The sequence below is a fragment of the Oncorhynchus nerka genome, linkage group LG12 (assembly GCF_034236695.1).
Source record: "Oncorhynchus nerka isolate Pitt River linkage group LG12, Oner_Uvic_2.0, whole genome shotgun sequence".
NCBI classification, from domain to species: domain Eukaryota; kingdom Metazoa; phylum Chordata; class Actinopteri; order Salmoniformes; family Salmonidae; genus Oncorhynchus; species Oncorhynchus nerka.
In genome coordinates this window covers 36,059,368-36,072,226 of record NC_088407.1, presented here as the reverse complement: position 1 = coordinate 36,072,226, position 12,859 = coordinate 36,059,368, and the positions used below count along the sequence as shown (strand labels likewise).

The following is a 12,859-nucleotide window of genomic DNA, read 5'->3' as shown; positions in this document are numbered from 1 at the left end:
TGTTCATTTATTTACGTCAACTCCATCCAAGTACGGGGACTTTTCCATGTGGGTGACTGACACTGTGATAGTGAATGGAAATAGTGACGATGAATCAAAAAAAAGGGGCTTTTCACTAGAAAAGTCAACGTTATGTCCATTGCAATGTGCTGCAAACGGTTAACACTCATCAAAGGGCGGTGGACAGAATATGATGCAGGGTCATAGACCTAAGTTAAGACTCTTCTCAATCGCTGTCCCATTACGGCGTCTGTGACAGCAGGCGCTCCATTTTAAAGTAGTCAATATCTTCTTCTACTAGTTCTATGAGTTGGGAAACAAACGGAAAGGGTGGAAACTGCCACCTGGAGGGTGTTGTTTCAACCGGTATAAAGCCAATGTTGGTGATTTACTGCCATCTGCAGTTATGGAATGTTTGCTAACCAGACCTTGGTTCAAATTAGGGATGGGCACGGTTGATCGAATATCCGAACGGACGTTAGTATTCGCTTACTTGAGTAAGTGGGAATGCAGACCTATTTTAACAATGAGAAAGCTTTGTCTAAATTAAATGATCCTTTGTGAAGTTTTTACCTACAAGGATATACTGCTGTGTATTAAAACCCTTTGTGTTGCCCTGACATCGGTACGCTGTTTTCCTCACTTCAAATAGAAATGACTGGCACTCACCTAACAGTTTCCACAACACCTCCTGAAACGGATACATTTTCTAACAGAATCAGTTCTACAATGGCGAAAATTTGACTACTCTTTTGCTGTTGCTGACAATTTACCAGAGAAATTACCAGAGAAAAAGCACCCTGTCCGGTGTTTACCTTTGCCATTGTCAGGGTGTGATGTGGGGTGGGCATTCTAAGTTTTGTATTTCTGTGTGTTTGGCCGAGTGTGTTTCCCAATCAGAGGCAGCTGTCTATCGTTGTCTCTGATTGGGAGCCCTGTGTCAACTACCCACCGTAGTTGTGGGTAGTTGACTTTGTTAGTGGCCTGTATAGCCCTAGGAAGCTGCACGGTCGGTTTTTTATTATCATTTATTTTTTGGTGTTTCTTGTTTTGTTGGTGACTTTCTAAATAAAGGAAAATGTACGTTCACCACGCAGCACCCTGGTCCGGTCATTTCCCTGACCACGTTCGTGACAGCCATGTGCTTTGTATCGTTCTGATATGTTGAGAGTCAAGAGCAATTACACTTCTGGGGGGGGACTATGATACTATGCTATTATTCAAATAGTCAAATTATTTCAAATTACCATCCCTAGTACAAATACTATTTCAAAAATCTCAATTACTATCACATACATTTCGAAGTAAGTATTCAGATATTGTTTATTTGAAAAGACAGGTGGTTGAATACTGGAATGTTGGCATGTATTTGAAGGCATGTATTTGAAGATTTTTTTCTAATACAAATAAATATTCCCATGCATTTGAACCCAGGTTCTAGGAGTATTTTAAAGAATGTATTTGGAAATAAGTATCTGAAAATATTATATAATTATATAAGTTATTTGAAAATAAGCAGTTGTTGATATTGGCCACATTACTTGAAAACACCAAAATACAAAGTACATATTTAAATAACAAATACACATGTATTTGAACCCGGGTCTGGTTCTCACGAGTGCAATTCATTGGCTGATCCCTCCTGATGACCTGGATAGAATGATGTGATCCTTCCTTAACCCATAGGAAGTGATGACACTTCTCAGTGGCGCTGCCCATGCAGTCCGGTTCTATGTCAGCCATTGCTCGTGACGTCATAAAAAAATCGCTTTGAGTGCAGCAGTTATAACGTGGTTGCATTATAAGAGCATATGATAATGTTGATCCAACATGTCTGTGAAAGTGGAATCTAACGAATCTCACTTTTACCTGTGAAACTGAAGAAACATTCAGATTTAGACAGACCTCAACATATTGTATAGGACAGGATCCCAACACGGGATAAAGAAAGATGAGAGAGATAAAGAGAGAGAGAAAGATATATTTAGATAGAGCGAGGGAAAGGAGTCAGGGAAATCAAATGGACAGGATAGGTCCGAAAGAAACCCTTTGACATGAATAAAACACTAACACAAGAAGACAAGGAGAACAGAAAAAGGGTTAATCCCAGACATCTGATATACTGTTATTGTATAATGTCCATCCACCTACTTAGATCTGTTACCTAGACAGACCTCGACAGACAAGAGAGCAGGCCGACGGGCATGGTGCAATAGATAGAGAGGTCGTGTTGAGGGGATCAAGGGTCACGGGGTCAAAGGTGAGAGGTCAAAGCGAAGTGGAGAACCTACCTGGTACGTGGAAATGCCTGGGAGCAGCCACATAGGTGGAGGAGGGAGATTTGCCGTCGGAATAGGTGGACAAACTGGGTGTACTCCGACCACTTTCACTACCTCCAATGGGGAGGGACAGGGGAGAGCAAGAGCCGTGGACGAAAAAAGGGGGGCAAAGAGAGGAGCAAAGAGTCATGCTGTTGTGCTTACTGGTCAAAGATTTAACTATGAAGCGGAACCAACTTTATTCATTACAATTATCAACTGACTTGATAACCCAACCACTAGGGCCATAGGTTTTTCGTGACCATTTACCCAGACCAGGAAAAACTCTAGGCCCTTGCTATTGGTACTTGGCTCATGTCAACATCATAAAATATGAATGAAGGCTATGAGCATCTTATAAAGGCAGATTGCTAACAGAAAAAAAAAATATATATATATATAGGTTGGTTAAAGGCTTTACCAGTTAATGGCAATGCATTGAGGACACGGGCGCAAGCTGAAATGGGACAGCGTCAATGTGTTTCTACTTTCAACTGAAAGTGTGCGCGACTGTAATTATGACCACAGTCCATCACAATGCATTGTGTCACGCAGGCTGGGTGATTAAGTCACTGACACCTTACAGGCCATAACTAATAAACATCTACATAAGAGAGTTGAAAAGAACAGAGGGTGAGGGGAAAGAAAGACAAGAAAGAGGAGGAGGAAAAAAAGAGGAGAGAGATTGTTCATTTGATTGAGCACACGCGCCTCTCTCGCCTTTGTGGGAGGAACAGAAGGCAAGAGCGAAGGCGTTGGGATGCAAGAGGATGAGGTCATTCTGACAGAAACACACACATGCACACACACACACACACACACACACACACAAGCACAGACACACACATGTACACACAAACACATGCGCACAGTCACGCAGATGCAGACGCACACACACACACACACGTACACATACAGTAATGCACACGCATGTCTACACACACACAAACTGGCATTAGTGCAGACCTCAGTTTATTTGCAGGGCAGCACCTCCACAAATCTGGAGCTAAGGCAGGACACTGAGCCCGAGGAGAGGTGGTAGGGGGGGACGGGGGGGGGGTGTACTGTTTTTTTTAGGTATGACCCTCAGTGACATCATAGAGCGACGTAGCATATCTCAGAATAAGAATCTACTAACAAGTGGTAGCAATTCCTCATTCAAGGACTAATCCTCATGTGCTGATAATAACTCTTACATTGGATGCAGTTGTCATTGCATCATTTACATCAATTCATTGAGTGGATTTTCTTTCTGTCATTGCCTTATCCCTCTGACTCATATCTTTTCCTCTCTTTTTCTGTCTCCATCGCATTTGTCTTCCACTCGCTCTTCAAAATTCAATTCAATTCAATGACCTCTTAATCTCTGGTTAAACATCCTGCCTCTAGCACCGTGTTGAAACCAAACAGCTAAGCCACTTGTGTACGTGTGAGGGATAGTTATCCACAAACACAGTCATTTAAACTAGACTCCTGAGGGAACCTGAGAGTTCATTAAACCCAAAACCAGAGCATTTCACGCTGTGTTAGGAACCGCTTGAGCCTGAAGAGGCAACCAGCCCAGTGTGTGTGAGTCCGTGCGTGTGTGTGTGCACGTGTGTGTTTTTGTGCGCAGAACGACGTGTCACTGCAACTGGCAACCAGACCCCAAATTACGGCACCGTCACTCCACCACTCCTCTCCTCCCTCTCATTCCCTCATTCCTTCAGTCCTCTCTTTCATCTTGGCTCGCTGAGAACTTTTACTTTCCATCTCTCCGCCTTTCATGGAAAAACCACCGAAGCCTGGCCCGCGGAGTTCTGATTTACAGTACTAACGCTCCGGTCAAACCTCATCTCTCTCTATCTCTCTTTCCTACTTTCTTTCACTCCTTCTCAAGGCTGTTTCCAGCTCCAACTTCTTTACGGGGGGAGTTCAACCTCAAATTCTTATCAGACCAAAAAGTGACCCTCTTCCAACCCCCATTCCATGTAATGACTCTCTACCTCTGGTTTCCCCCTCTCTTCCACCCTCTTTTACTCTCTCCCTCTTCCTAACTCATGAGGCGTGAGTTATCTCCAGTGACCCAATGAGTCACAATCCCTTCAAGTCCTGGGGCATAAGTCAGCCCGTCATTGAGACGAGTATCATGGTGTGTCTCCAGTGATAAAACCCGTAAATCTGGATAACAGTAAAAGCTGATGGGTATCTAAGGAGGCCTTCGTGGTTTGGCTGACTTTGAGGCTTAGGAGAAGCAATGCAGCTGAGTGATCGCTTTTTCTTATCTCTTCCCCGAGGGAAACTGGAGGTGACTCGTGATTTTTTTTAAAGTAGGCCTACTCCCACACTTGTCAAGGTTTTGGTCGAGTTGACTTAGGTCAAACACATTTATTCATTGTTCGCAGATACTGTGACTTATCATGTTCGTTCCAAACTAGACCGCAGACCGACATATTTAACTATAATACCGGATACCCCCAAACTTATATCTCCCTGTCAGCAACCCTCCCACAACCATGAAACCAACCACCTGCAGTTTCTCCCACTCACTCCATACAAAATCACCATCGGACACCAAAGGTTTAAAGGGCTGAAACACACTGAATAACAACAGTCAACTCTAAGGCAAGGCATGGTTCCCAAAATACCAACAACAACATAAACACTAACAGGCAATCCATTTCAAGTTAAGGGCAAGCCAACATTTGAGGTTACAAGTTCAACACTTACATCCCACCAAACATAGAAACATTAAATAAGGAAGTAATCTGCCATCTTCTCCCCCAATATCAATATATTCCCATGTCAAGTATAACTGAAATACAAACAGTATATTGAAAATATCCACAATTACAGTCGGTTCTCATGCACAACAACAACAAGACTAAGACAACCTGAAGACAGAAAATAGGATCGTCCACAGACAATAGAAAGGGCAAGCAAAAACAAACTTAAGGGGTCCCAACACACAACCTTGATGCACACCAAGAAAATCCAGTATTACGCTAAGAGAAAGAGAAACAGAGCGATAGAGACCAGGGGGATCTGGTGCGTTACCGTGACTGTGAGGAGGTAAATTGAGATGCAGGGACGTCTTAGGTTTAGATTCAGGTGGTAGTAGGGGGTCCTGTTTGAGGCCTAGGGGGGTGAAGGAGGGGGAGAGGGGGGAGACGAAGCACAGGGAGGTGGTTTGACACGTCACACCTGTGTGGGTAGGGGAATACTCGCGTAGGCAAAGGGGTACAATTGAACCCCACTTGTGTGCTGAAAAATTGTGTAGAAAAATGGTGCTTATGGTAACTCTGATGGGGGGTTGTGGCAGTGCTGACATTAGAGAAACAATAGGCATTTATTCTATGTAAAACTGTCAAAACAACAACAGCAGAAACCATGCAGATATTGTGGGAAACACAGCACACAGAAATGTAATACCGATAGGTCTAAAACAGTCATTGTGGGACTCGTTGGGTGCCATTGTTAATTTAACTATCGATTAGTTTAGAGTTTGTATACAGCCGGGGATGGGGGACGTGCAGTGTTATCACTGCAGAGCCGGGATCAAGTCTAAAGCTGACACTGCACTCCACACCGGCGGCCCCATGGGTCCAGGACAGGCTAGGGACCAGGGGAGGACTAGCTACCTCTGAAGTAGGGCACATAGTTGTGCTGCTGGAGCATGGCCAGGGTGGTAGGGTTAAGGGGCAGAGGAGAGTTTCTGCCTCCGGGAGAGACTCTGCCCCTGGGAGAGATTCTGCCAGGCACTGTCATCCCCCCAGGCATTTGCAGCGCCCCAGGGTACTTGGGGGGTAGGCCCTCTGAGTAGTGCATGGGGAGGGAAGAGAAGTCCCTAGCCAAGGGGGAGAGGTACTTAGGCCCCCCCGTGTAGGCCGAGGGGCGGGGGAGGGAGCTGGAGTCAAGGGGCTGGCCATTGTATCTGTTACCCATTGCTTTACTGGCCATATAAAGATCCTCTGTAGGGGAAGATGGTGTAGAAGGACAAGATGGTTTTTAGAGCAAAGAGGACGCTGTCCATAGTACTGTCCCATACCCAATAAAATACAGTACAGATTCTGTGGTAATACCATGTAAAAAAGTGATGGCATAACCACCTCATTCAAAGAGAAGCAATGGAATGAATACTGATGAAATGTTAGAAAATTCTGCAAGGGAAAAAAAAAAGAACAGCATCTTGGAAAAAACACGTGCTCTCTAAAGTAATAGAATGAGCGTGGCAAATCAAGACGAGGCTTAAATGAGGGGGTACATTTTGGAATATGATGCACATAAATATTACATCATACACCAGGGTTGGGGTCAGTTTAAATTCCAGTCAATTCAGGAAGTAAACCACATTCCAATTCAAACGTCCGTGTACTTCCTGAATTGACTGGAATTTAAATGGAACGGATCCCAACCCTGTCATGCACTATATGCAAATTCTGTATATTACTGACTACAACTGTACATATTATTCTATTATAATAACGTATAATTTACAGATAACAGCTAAATACTATGTTCTACTTTCCGATATGTCAACTCTATACGTCTTTCTATATGTCAAATGTACAAACATTCTATATGACAAATGTACAAACATTATATATGTCAAATGTACAGACATTCTATATGTCAAATATACAAACATTTTACTATGTGCTCTTTTTTGTTGTTGAACTGCTGCTCGCTGGAGGTGAGGGGTGAGGGGGGGTACCTACCTGGCCTGCTGTAGTTCTGGGGGGAGCGGGACGGGGTGTACCCTCCATACCTCCCCTGGGAGCTGTTGGAGCTGGGGCTGGAGGGCCTCCTCTGACGGGGAGACTTCTCTCCGTCGCCCTGGAAACCAGGACAGGAAGTTACGTCATCGCGACGTCACACAAGGAGGGCAACTGAGGACGTCACGGACACAAGCCAAATACCGAACACGGAAGGTTCGCGGGAACGTTCACGCCCTCTGCCGTCACGGGGGGGTGCAATACCACGGAATCATAGGAATGTGTGTTCCACGTCAGATTATGGGGGATTCGCTGATGTTATTTTGATGATCGGGATCAATCACTGTAGAGTGTGCAAATGTCCATGAAAACCACCCTTTTGCGTCAACGCACGCACACAGGCACGCACACAGGCACGCACACAGGCACGCACACTTCAAGTCTAACACACAGCCATCAATAAAATTTGAGAGGAAACATAAAACAATGTTATGGGGAAACATTGAAATGAGTCATGTCCGGGTAGAGCTCAGTATGAGGTCCAGGCATATTTTACCTCTGTTGGAGCAACTGGGGTAACTACAAATAAAGAGGGGAAGACAGAAGCAGACGAGTAAAAGATTTGGCATGGGCCGTCAGATCCTCAAAAAGCTCTCCACCCCTGTACTGGTACCACCTGTATATTGCCAAGTTATCGTTACTTACTGTGTATTTATTTAGACTTTTATTTACTTTTTATACTTCTTCTCTATTCTCTTTCCCTCTGCATTGTTGGGAAGGCGCCCGTAAGTAAGCATTTCACTTTTAGTCTACACCTGTTGTTTGCGATGCATGTGACGAACACAATCCGATTTGATTTCAGTCAAATGAACTCGTATCATCTGAGGTAGCATGAGTTAACCGAACAAACATGATTGTAGGCATGACTTTGACATTCCTTAGGCGTTGGGTTTAATGAGTATGACTTGCTTACTTGCTATACCCCTCCCGATGTCTACAGTTGTGGGAATGTTGAGGGAAGGAGCAAAACAACCCCAACTTAAGACATTTTAGCCAACTAGGCTGGGAGAGAGCTATGATTCAACGGAGGGAAGGAGTTTCCTTTGAAACAGGAAGGAAGGATACATTTTCTGCGTAAGGCTACACGAGACTGACGGATAAAGGTCAGTTCAGTGGTTGGCTTATGGAGAGAGAGAAAGAGAAAGAAAAAGAGAACGCAGCTCCCTTGCTCCCTCCCCGTGTCCCCCCTTACATCTCCGTAGTGTCGTTCCTCTGAGGGGTAGCTGACATAAGGAGCGTAGGAGAGCATGTCTGGCCGGTCGATGTTGTAGATCGCCTTGATCTTTGGCAGAGCAGCAAGGTCCTTGTAGTCCAGCATCTCATCTCCTAGTTTGGCCTGGGACACAGAGAAACACGCCAGCTCAGTATTTTTAACGTCAACCACTTTGATCATGGGAAAATGATAATGGTATAGGCAATTCACTCGAGCACAGTTGAAATACTGTCGTCGACTTAGCACAGTCGACGATCAATCAATCAATTGATTGCATTGCTTGCTCTTTGGGGTATTATGCTGGCTATCTATAAAACACTTTGTGACAACTGCAGATGTAAAAAGGGCCTTATATATTTTTGCTGTTGACTTGATCACAGTGGACAACCTTGTTACTGGAGACCTACAGGACCGGGCAGGCTTTTGCTCCAGACCATCACTAACACACGTGATTCAACTAATCAACTATTCATCTCGAATATTATGTCATTGAATCAGGAGTGTTAACGCTGGGCTAGAAATAAAAAATAAAATAAAAACCTGCATACACACCACAGGAGGTTGGTGGCACCTTAATTGGGGAGGACGGGCTCGTGGTAATGGCTGGAGCAGAATAGGTGGAATGGTATCAAGTACATCAAACACATGCGTTCCCCATGCATTTGATGCCATTCCATTTGCTCTGCTCCAGCCATTATCATGAGCCGTCCTCCCCTCACCAGCCTCCTGTGATACACACTGTTGCGCTCCAGGACCCCGGGTTAGTGGCCCGCTGTTGTCCTGTGACGCCCTCTAGTGGTGAGATGAGGTGGCGCTTACGTAGATGACCCTGCTGGGAGAGCCAGACGCACTGGAGGCTGGGACAGAGGTGATGCTCTCAGAGGAGGTCCTGGTCACCTGGAACAAGGGCGACAAGGAGTTAACTCTGCTCATTATCACTGAAAAGGATTGAAAGGGAGAGAGAAAGAGACAGAGACAGAAACACATGTATCTCTCATGTATCTCTCTTGAACTTAAATCGACACATTGCTACTCTCAGCGAGTTTCTCTGTGGGACTAGCATTTTTCATAACTCTGCCACTAACTCGAGATGAACTCTGAGCCTAGGTTAACATATAGCAGTATAACAACAAAACTCGAGATACCGTTCACCCCTCCTCTGGTCACAAAACACTATGCAGCATCATTCAAGGTGAAAGCAGTGGTAGTGGTGACCAAAACCTGATAATGTGACACCAGACAGACACAATAGTGTTGTTCATTAGTGAAGCTCAGGTGGGCTACAGTGATCAGAGTCAAGTTTAACCACCACCTATTCAGCCGTTAAGAGTTCAAGTTGGGGCTAAATTCCATTTCAACCTAATCCACCGCCCGAATTGAAATGGAATGGATCCAAACCTTGGCTATTGCCATACTACTACAGTAAAGACACTTCCTGTGTTTGGATCACATGATCAACCTAACGGGATTATGGGGAAGTGAGTATCCTGGGGCCCGGGCTAGGTACAGTAAGTGCTATGTGGGCGTGGCTAACTACTGAGCGTGAAGCCGTTCGGGGGTCAAGGTTGAGGGGTCAGGGCAGCCCATGCAGAGGTTGGAGGTGGGTAAAGGGATCTGGGCTGCACATGCATCACAAACCTGCCGCTCAGAGACGTCATTGAGCTGTATCCGGACCTGCTTCTGTGAACAACAGGTGCATTACATTGGGGAGGGGACAGAGTACTGGTCTGGGACCTGGGCTTATTGACTTACTGCACAGTAAGTGCACTTATTAGGTGCCCTTTGTTCAGGTAATCAAGATCAACACAGTCCCAGTCAGTCAAGTTGTGCTGCTTCTTCTCTACGGATGGAATCCTGACTTGAGACACACGGTGATGTACGGTTTGAATCAGTACGACTCCTGGATACTGTGACCTAGCCATAGTTCGACTGTGGAGCTACTTTCGAGTAATCTCTTGTGGACAGATGCGCATGACATAAATGGTAGTAGCATCTGTCGACAGACTGCTGGATGCGACGACATAACGAGTGACTTTGTTCCGGTACGCTGGTTTTCCGTCACTGATCATTCGGACAAATCACAATTTTTCGCAGGAGCTCGCATCTTTCCAATTTCGTAACGGGAGGGGACATTTGGCCCACAGACTTGCCTGATTAGTATATTTTCCAACACGTCTTCCCCCATAGAACTTAATTATGTATCTGACGCAATTACGTTACTGGGGTGTCCGAGATTAACTTTAGAGAAGCCTGGGTGTGGAGAACCAGTGTGATGCGTGGTCATCCTGTCTCAAAGAGAGAACTCACCTTACTCTTCTCCTCCTGTCTGGCTGCCTGTCTGCAGGGAGGATGCCAGATAGAGTTGCCTGAGAGAGAGAGAGAGAGAGAGAGAGAGAGAGAGAGAGAGAGAGAGGGAGGGGACAGAAGAGAGAACGAGAAAAATAGGGAGAGAGCGAAAAGAGGGAGAGCGAGGAACACAGTGAGATGCATCCACTCAAATGTCATATTCTCCCCACAGCCACGGTATCTCCGACAAAGAGGCATGAGTTCGGCAAGCAAGAGTACAACCCCGCGGCCCCGTATACACGTGTGACTCATAGCAAATGAATTCCTGCGCCATCAGAAAGGAAGCCACGGGGAGATGGAGACAGGTTTCTTGTAAATCACGGACGTGAGCCAAGCCAACAGCTCTAGTGCACCAGGAGCAGTAAATAAGAAAGAGGGCCGTAGAACGGTGAATACTAAGGCTGAGTTTTGTGTGAGGTGATTCATGCCATGGACATTCAGTGATTCACTAACACTGTGATCTAATTCATTAGCACTGGGCAAATGCACTGTGGTTTTATGGCAGCTGGGCTATTAGTGAAGGACGTTTCCATGCTGACGGATGGGTCGTGGGTGCATTTCTGAGTGAAAAGAGGGAGAGAGAGAGAGAGAGAGAGAGAGACAGAGAGAGAGAGAGAGAGAGAGAGAGAGAGAGAGAGAGAGACAGAGAAAGAGAGAGAGAGAGAGAGGGAGAGAAAGAGAAGACGGGTGGAGTGTAACAGAGAGAGAGGGAGGGAAGAGAAAGACGGAGAGAAAGTGAGAGAGACAGAGAGAAGAAGAAGAGAGGTTGGTCCACCTTGCAGGTACATCTCCTCTCCCTCTCCAAACATCTGCTCACACCTGGCACAGCGGGCACATGACGGGTGGTAGTGTTTCTCCCCAGCCTGGCAAGGGGACAAGAGGTCAAAGGTTACAAAGTTACAAAGGTCAGGAATGACATTGAGCACGAGGAAACGAGCTTGGAAATCCACAGCGAGACGGAGAACACTGAGGACGGGGCAAATGGGAAAAGGCGGAATAAAATAATCCACAGTTGGTTGAGAAAACATTTAGTCTTTCCTCTCGAATGTGAGACGGATGGGGTTTTTCTCGTCGTCAAATACACCGATAACCTTCATTCCCAGACACAAGTATATCCACAACCAGACGAAACACATATAAAGACAAGTTTGAAGAAAGTAGTTATAGAGGCATTACCTGGATGTACAGTTGTATTGGTGTCACAGGCTGCTGATACTGCTGTTTGAAACGTCCCCTAGAGCGTGTCCAAACTAATTCCCATTCGGCCAGCTTATCCAATTAAGACGAAGATAACGCCGAGTCAGAAGATTGCGACAAAAGGAAGTGCAGTGCTACAACTTGAGCACAAGGGGGTGCTCTGGTACAAGCTACGCTACAGTTTAGGCGCGCACGGCGCAGATAATGCTGCGGGTTGGCCATGGGATCCCTAACTATGTCTACAGTTAGGAACATCCGAACCTTCGTGAAACTAATCGAGGCGTCTGAAAGGGAACACCGGCCCAGTGTTTACATGACATCACCCATGTTTATAGTAGCCACGTACTCTATTAGTAGACATGAGATCCATCCCACCACCCTGTAAGCAACCTATGCGGTTTGATAACCATGGTGACATGAACGGCTTCACATTGAGATGCTAACGTCGGATGACACGCTATTCGTGACACGTTCATGAATTCCACAGAGCTGTTGGGAGGTGGTGGAGATGATGCATGTGTCCATAATGACATGATGTCATGGTGTGGATTGCATCTTAGGTAGGGTTAGCTGACGAGAGTTTCTGTCTCTCTCTCTCCCTCCCTTTCTGCCTCCATATATGTGTCTCTCTCTATATACAACATGTTTATTGCAAACACCGTGACATTATCTCTCTACTGGGTCCAACTTGCTAATAATCACCGAAATGACAGCTAGACAGTTCAGGGAGCATCGAAAAATTCCCAAAAACAATGAAAATTGTAACGGCTAGGAAATACAACACACTTTCAGTGATAACAGGCTAGAATTGGATCCCTATTCGAACAAGGAAAGTATGGCAGGGTTGAGGACGGAAATAGATAATGCTACACTAACAACAATACAGTGTCTCCTCTGAGCGAGAGCAAGCTAGCATTTAGACAGGGTTAGGTTTTGAATTATGAGCAGGCATTTTGGTTTTGAATTATGAGTTGGCATTTTGGTTTTGAATTATGAGTAGGCATTTTGGTTTTGAATTATGAGTTGGCATT

At 45.4% G+C, this 12,859-nt stretch overlaps 1 protein-coding gene across 7 annotated transcripts in view; it reads right to left on the bottom strand.

The window, feature by feature from the left end:
• The window catches only part of LOC115138200 (actin-binding LIM protein 2-like), a 106,898-nt gene that overhangs the window by 18,502 nt on the left and 75,537 nt on the right, over positions 1–12,859 (bottom strand). For 3 of the 7 annotated variants that reach the window (XM_029674796.2, XM_029674794.2, XM_065025550.1), the window contains exons 7-14: positions 11,407–11,494; positions 10,593–10,651; positions 9,924–9,965; positions 9,105–9,182; positions 8,265–8,408; positions 7,016–7,133; positions 5,939–6,268; positions 2,292–2,393 (exon numbers count right to left, since the gene is read on the bottom strand). In XM_029674796.2, the coding sequence (XP_029530656.2) occupies positions 2,292–2,393; positions 5,939–6,268; positions 7,016–7,133; positions 8,265–8,408; positions 9,105–9,182; positions 9,924–9,965; positions 10,593–10,651; positions 11,407–11,494 (961 nt within the window). The remainder of the gene's footprint in view (positions 1–2,291; positions 2,394–5,938; positions 6,269–7,015; positions 7,134–8,264; positions 8,409–9,104; positions 9,183–9,923; positions 9,966–10,592; positions 10,652–11,406; positions 11,495–12,859) is intronic. The other 4 variants (XM_065025549.1, XM_065025551.1, XM_029674795.2 and 1 more) reach the window with 3 other exon arrangements.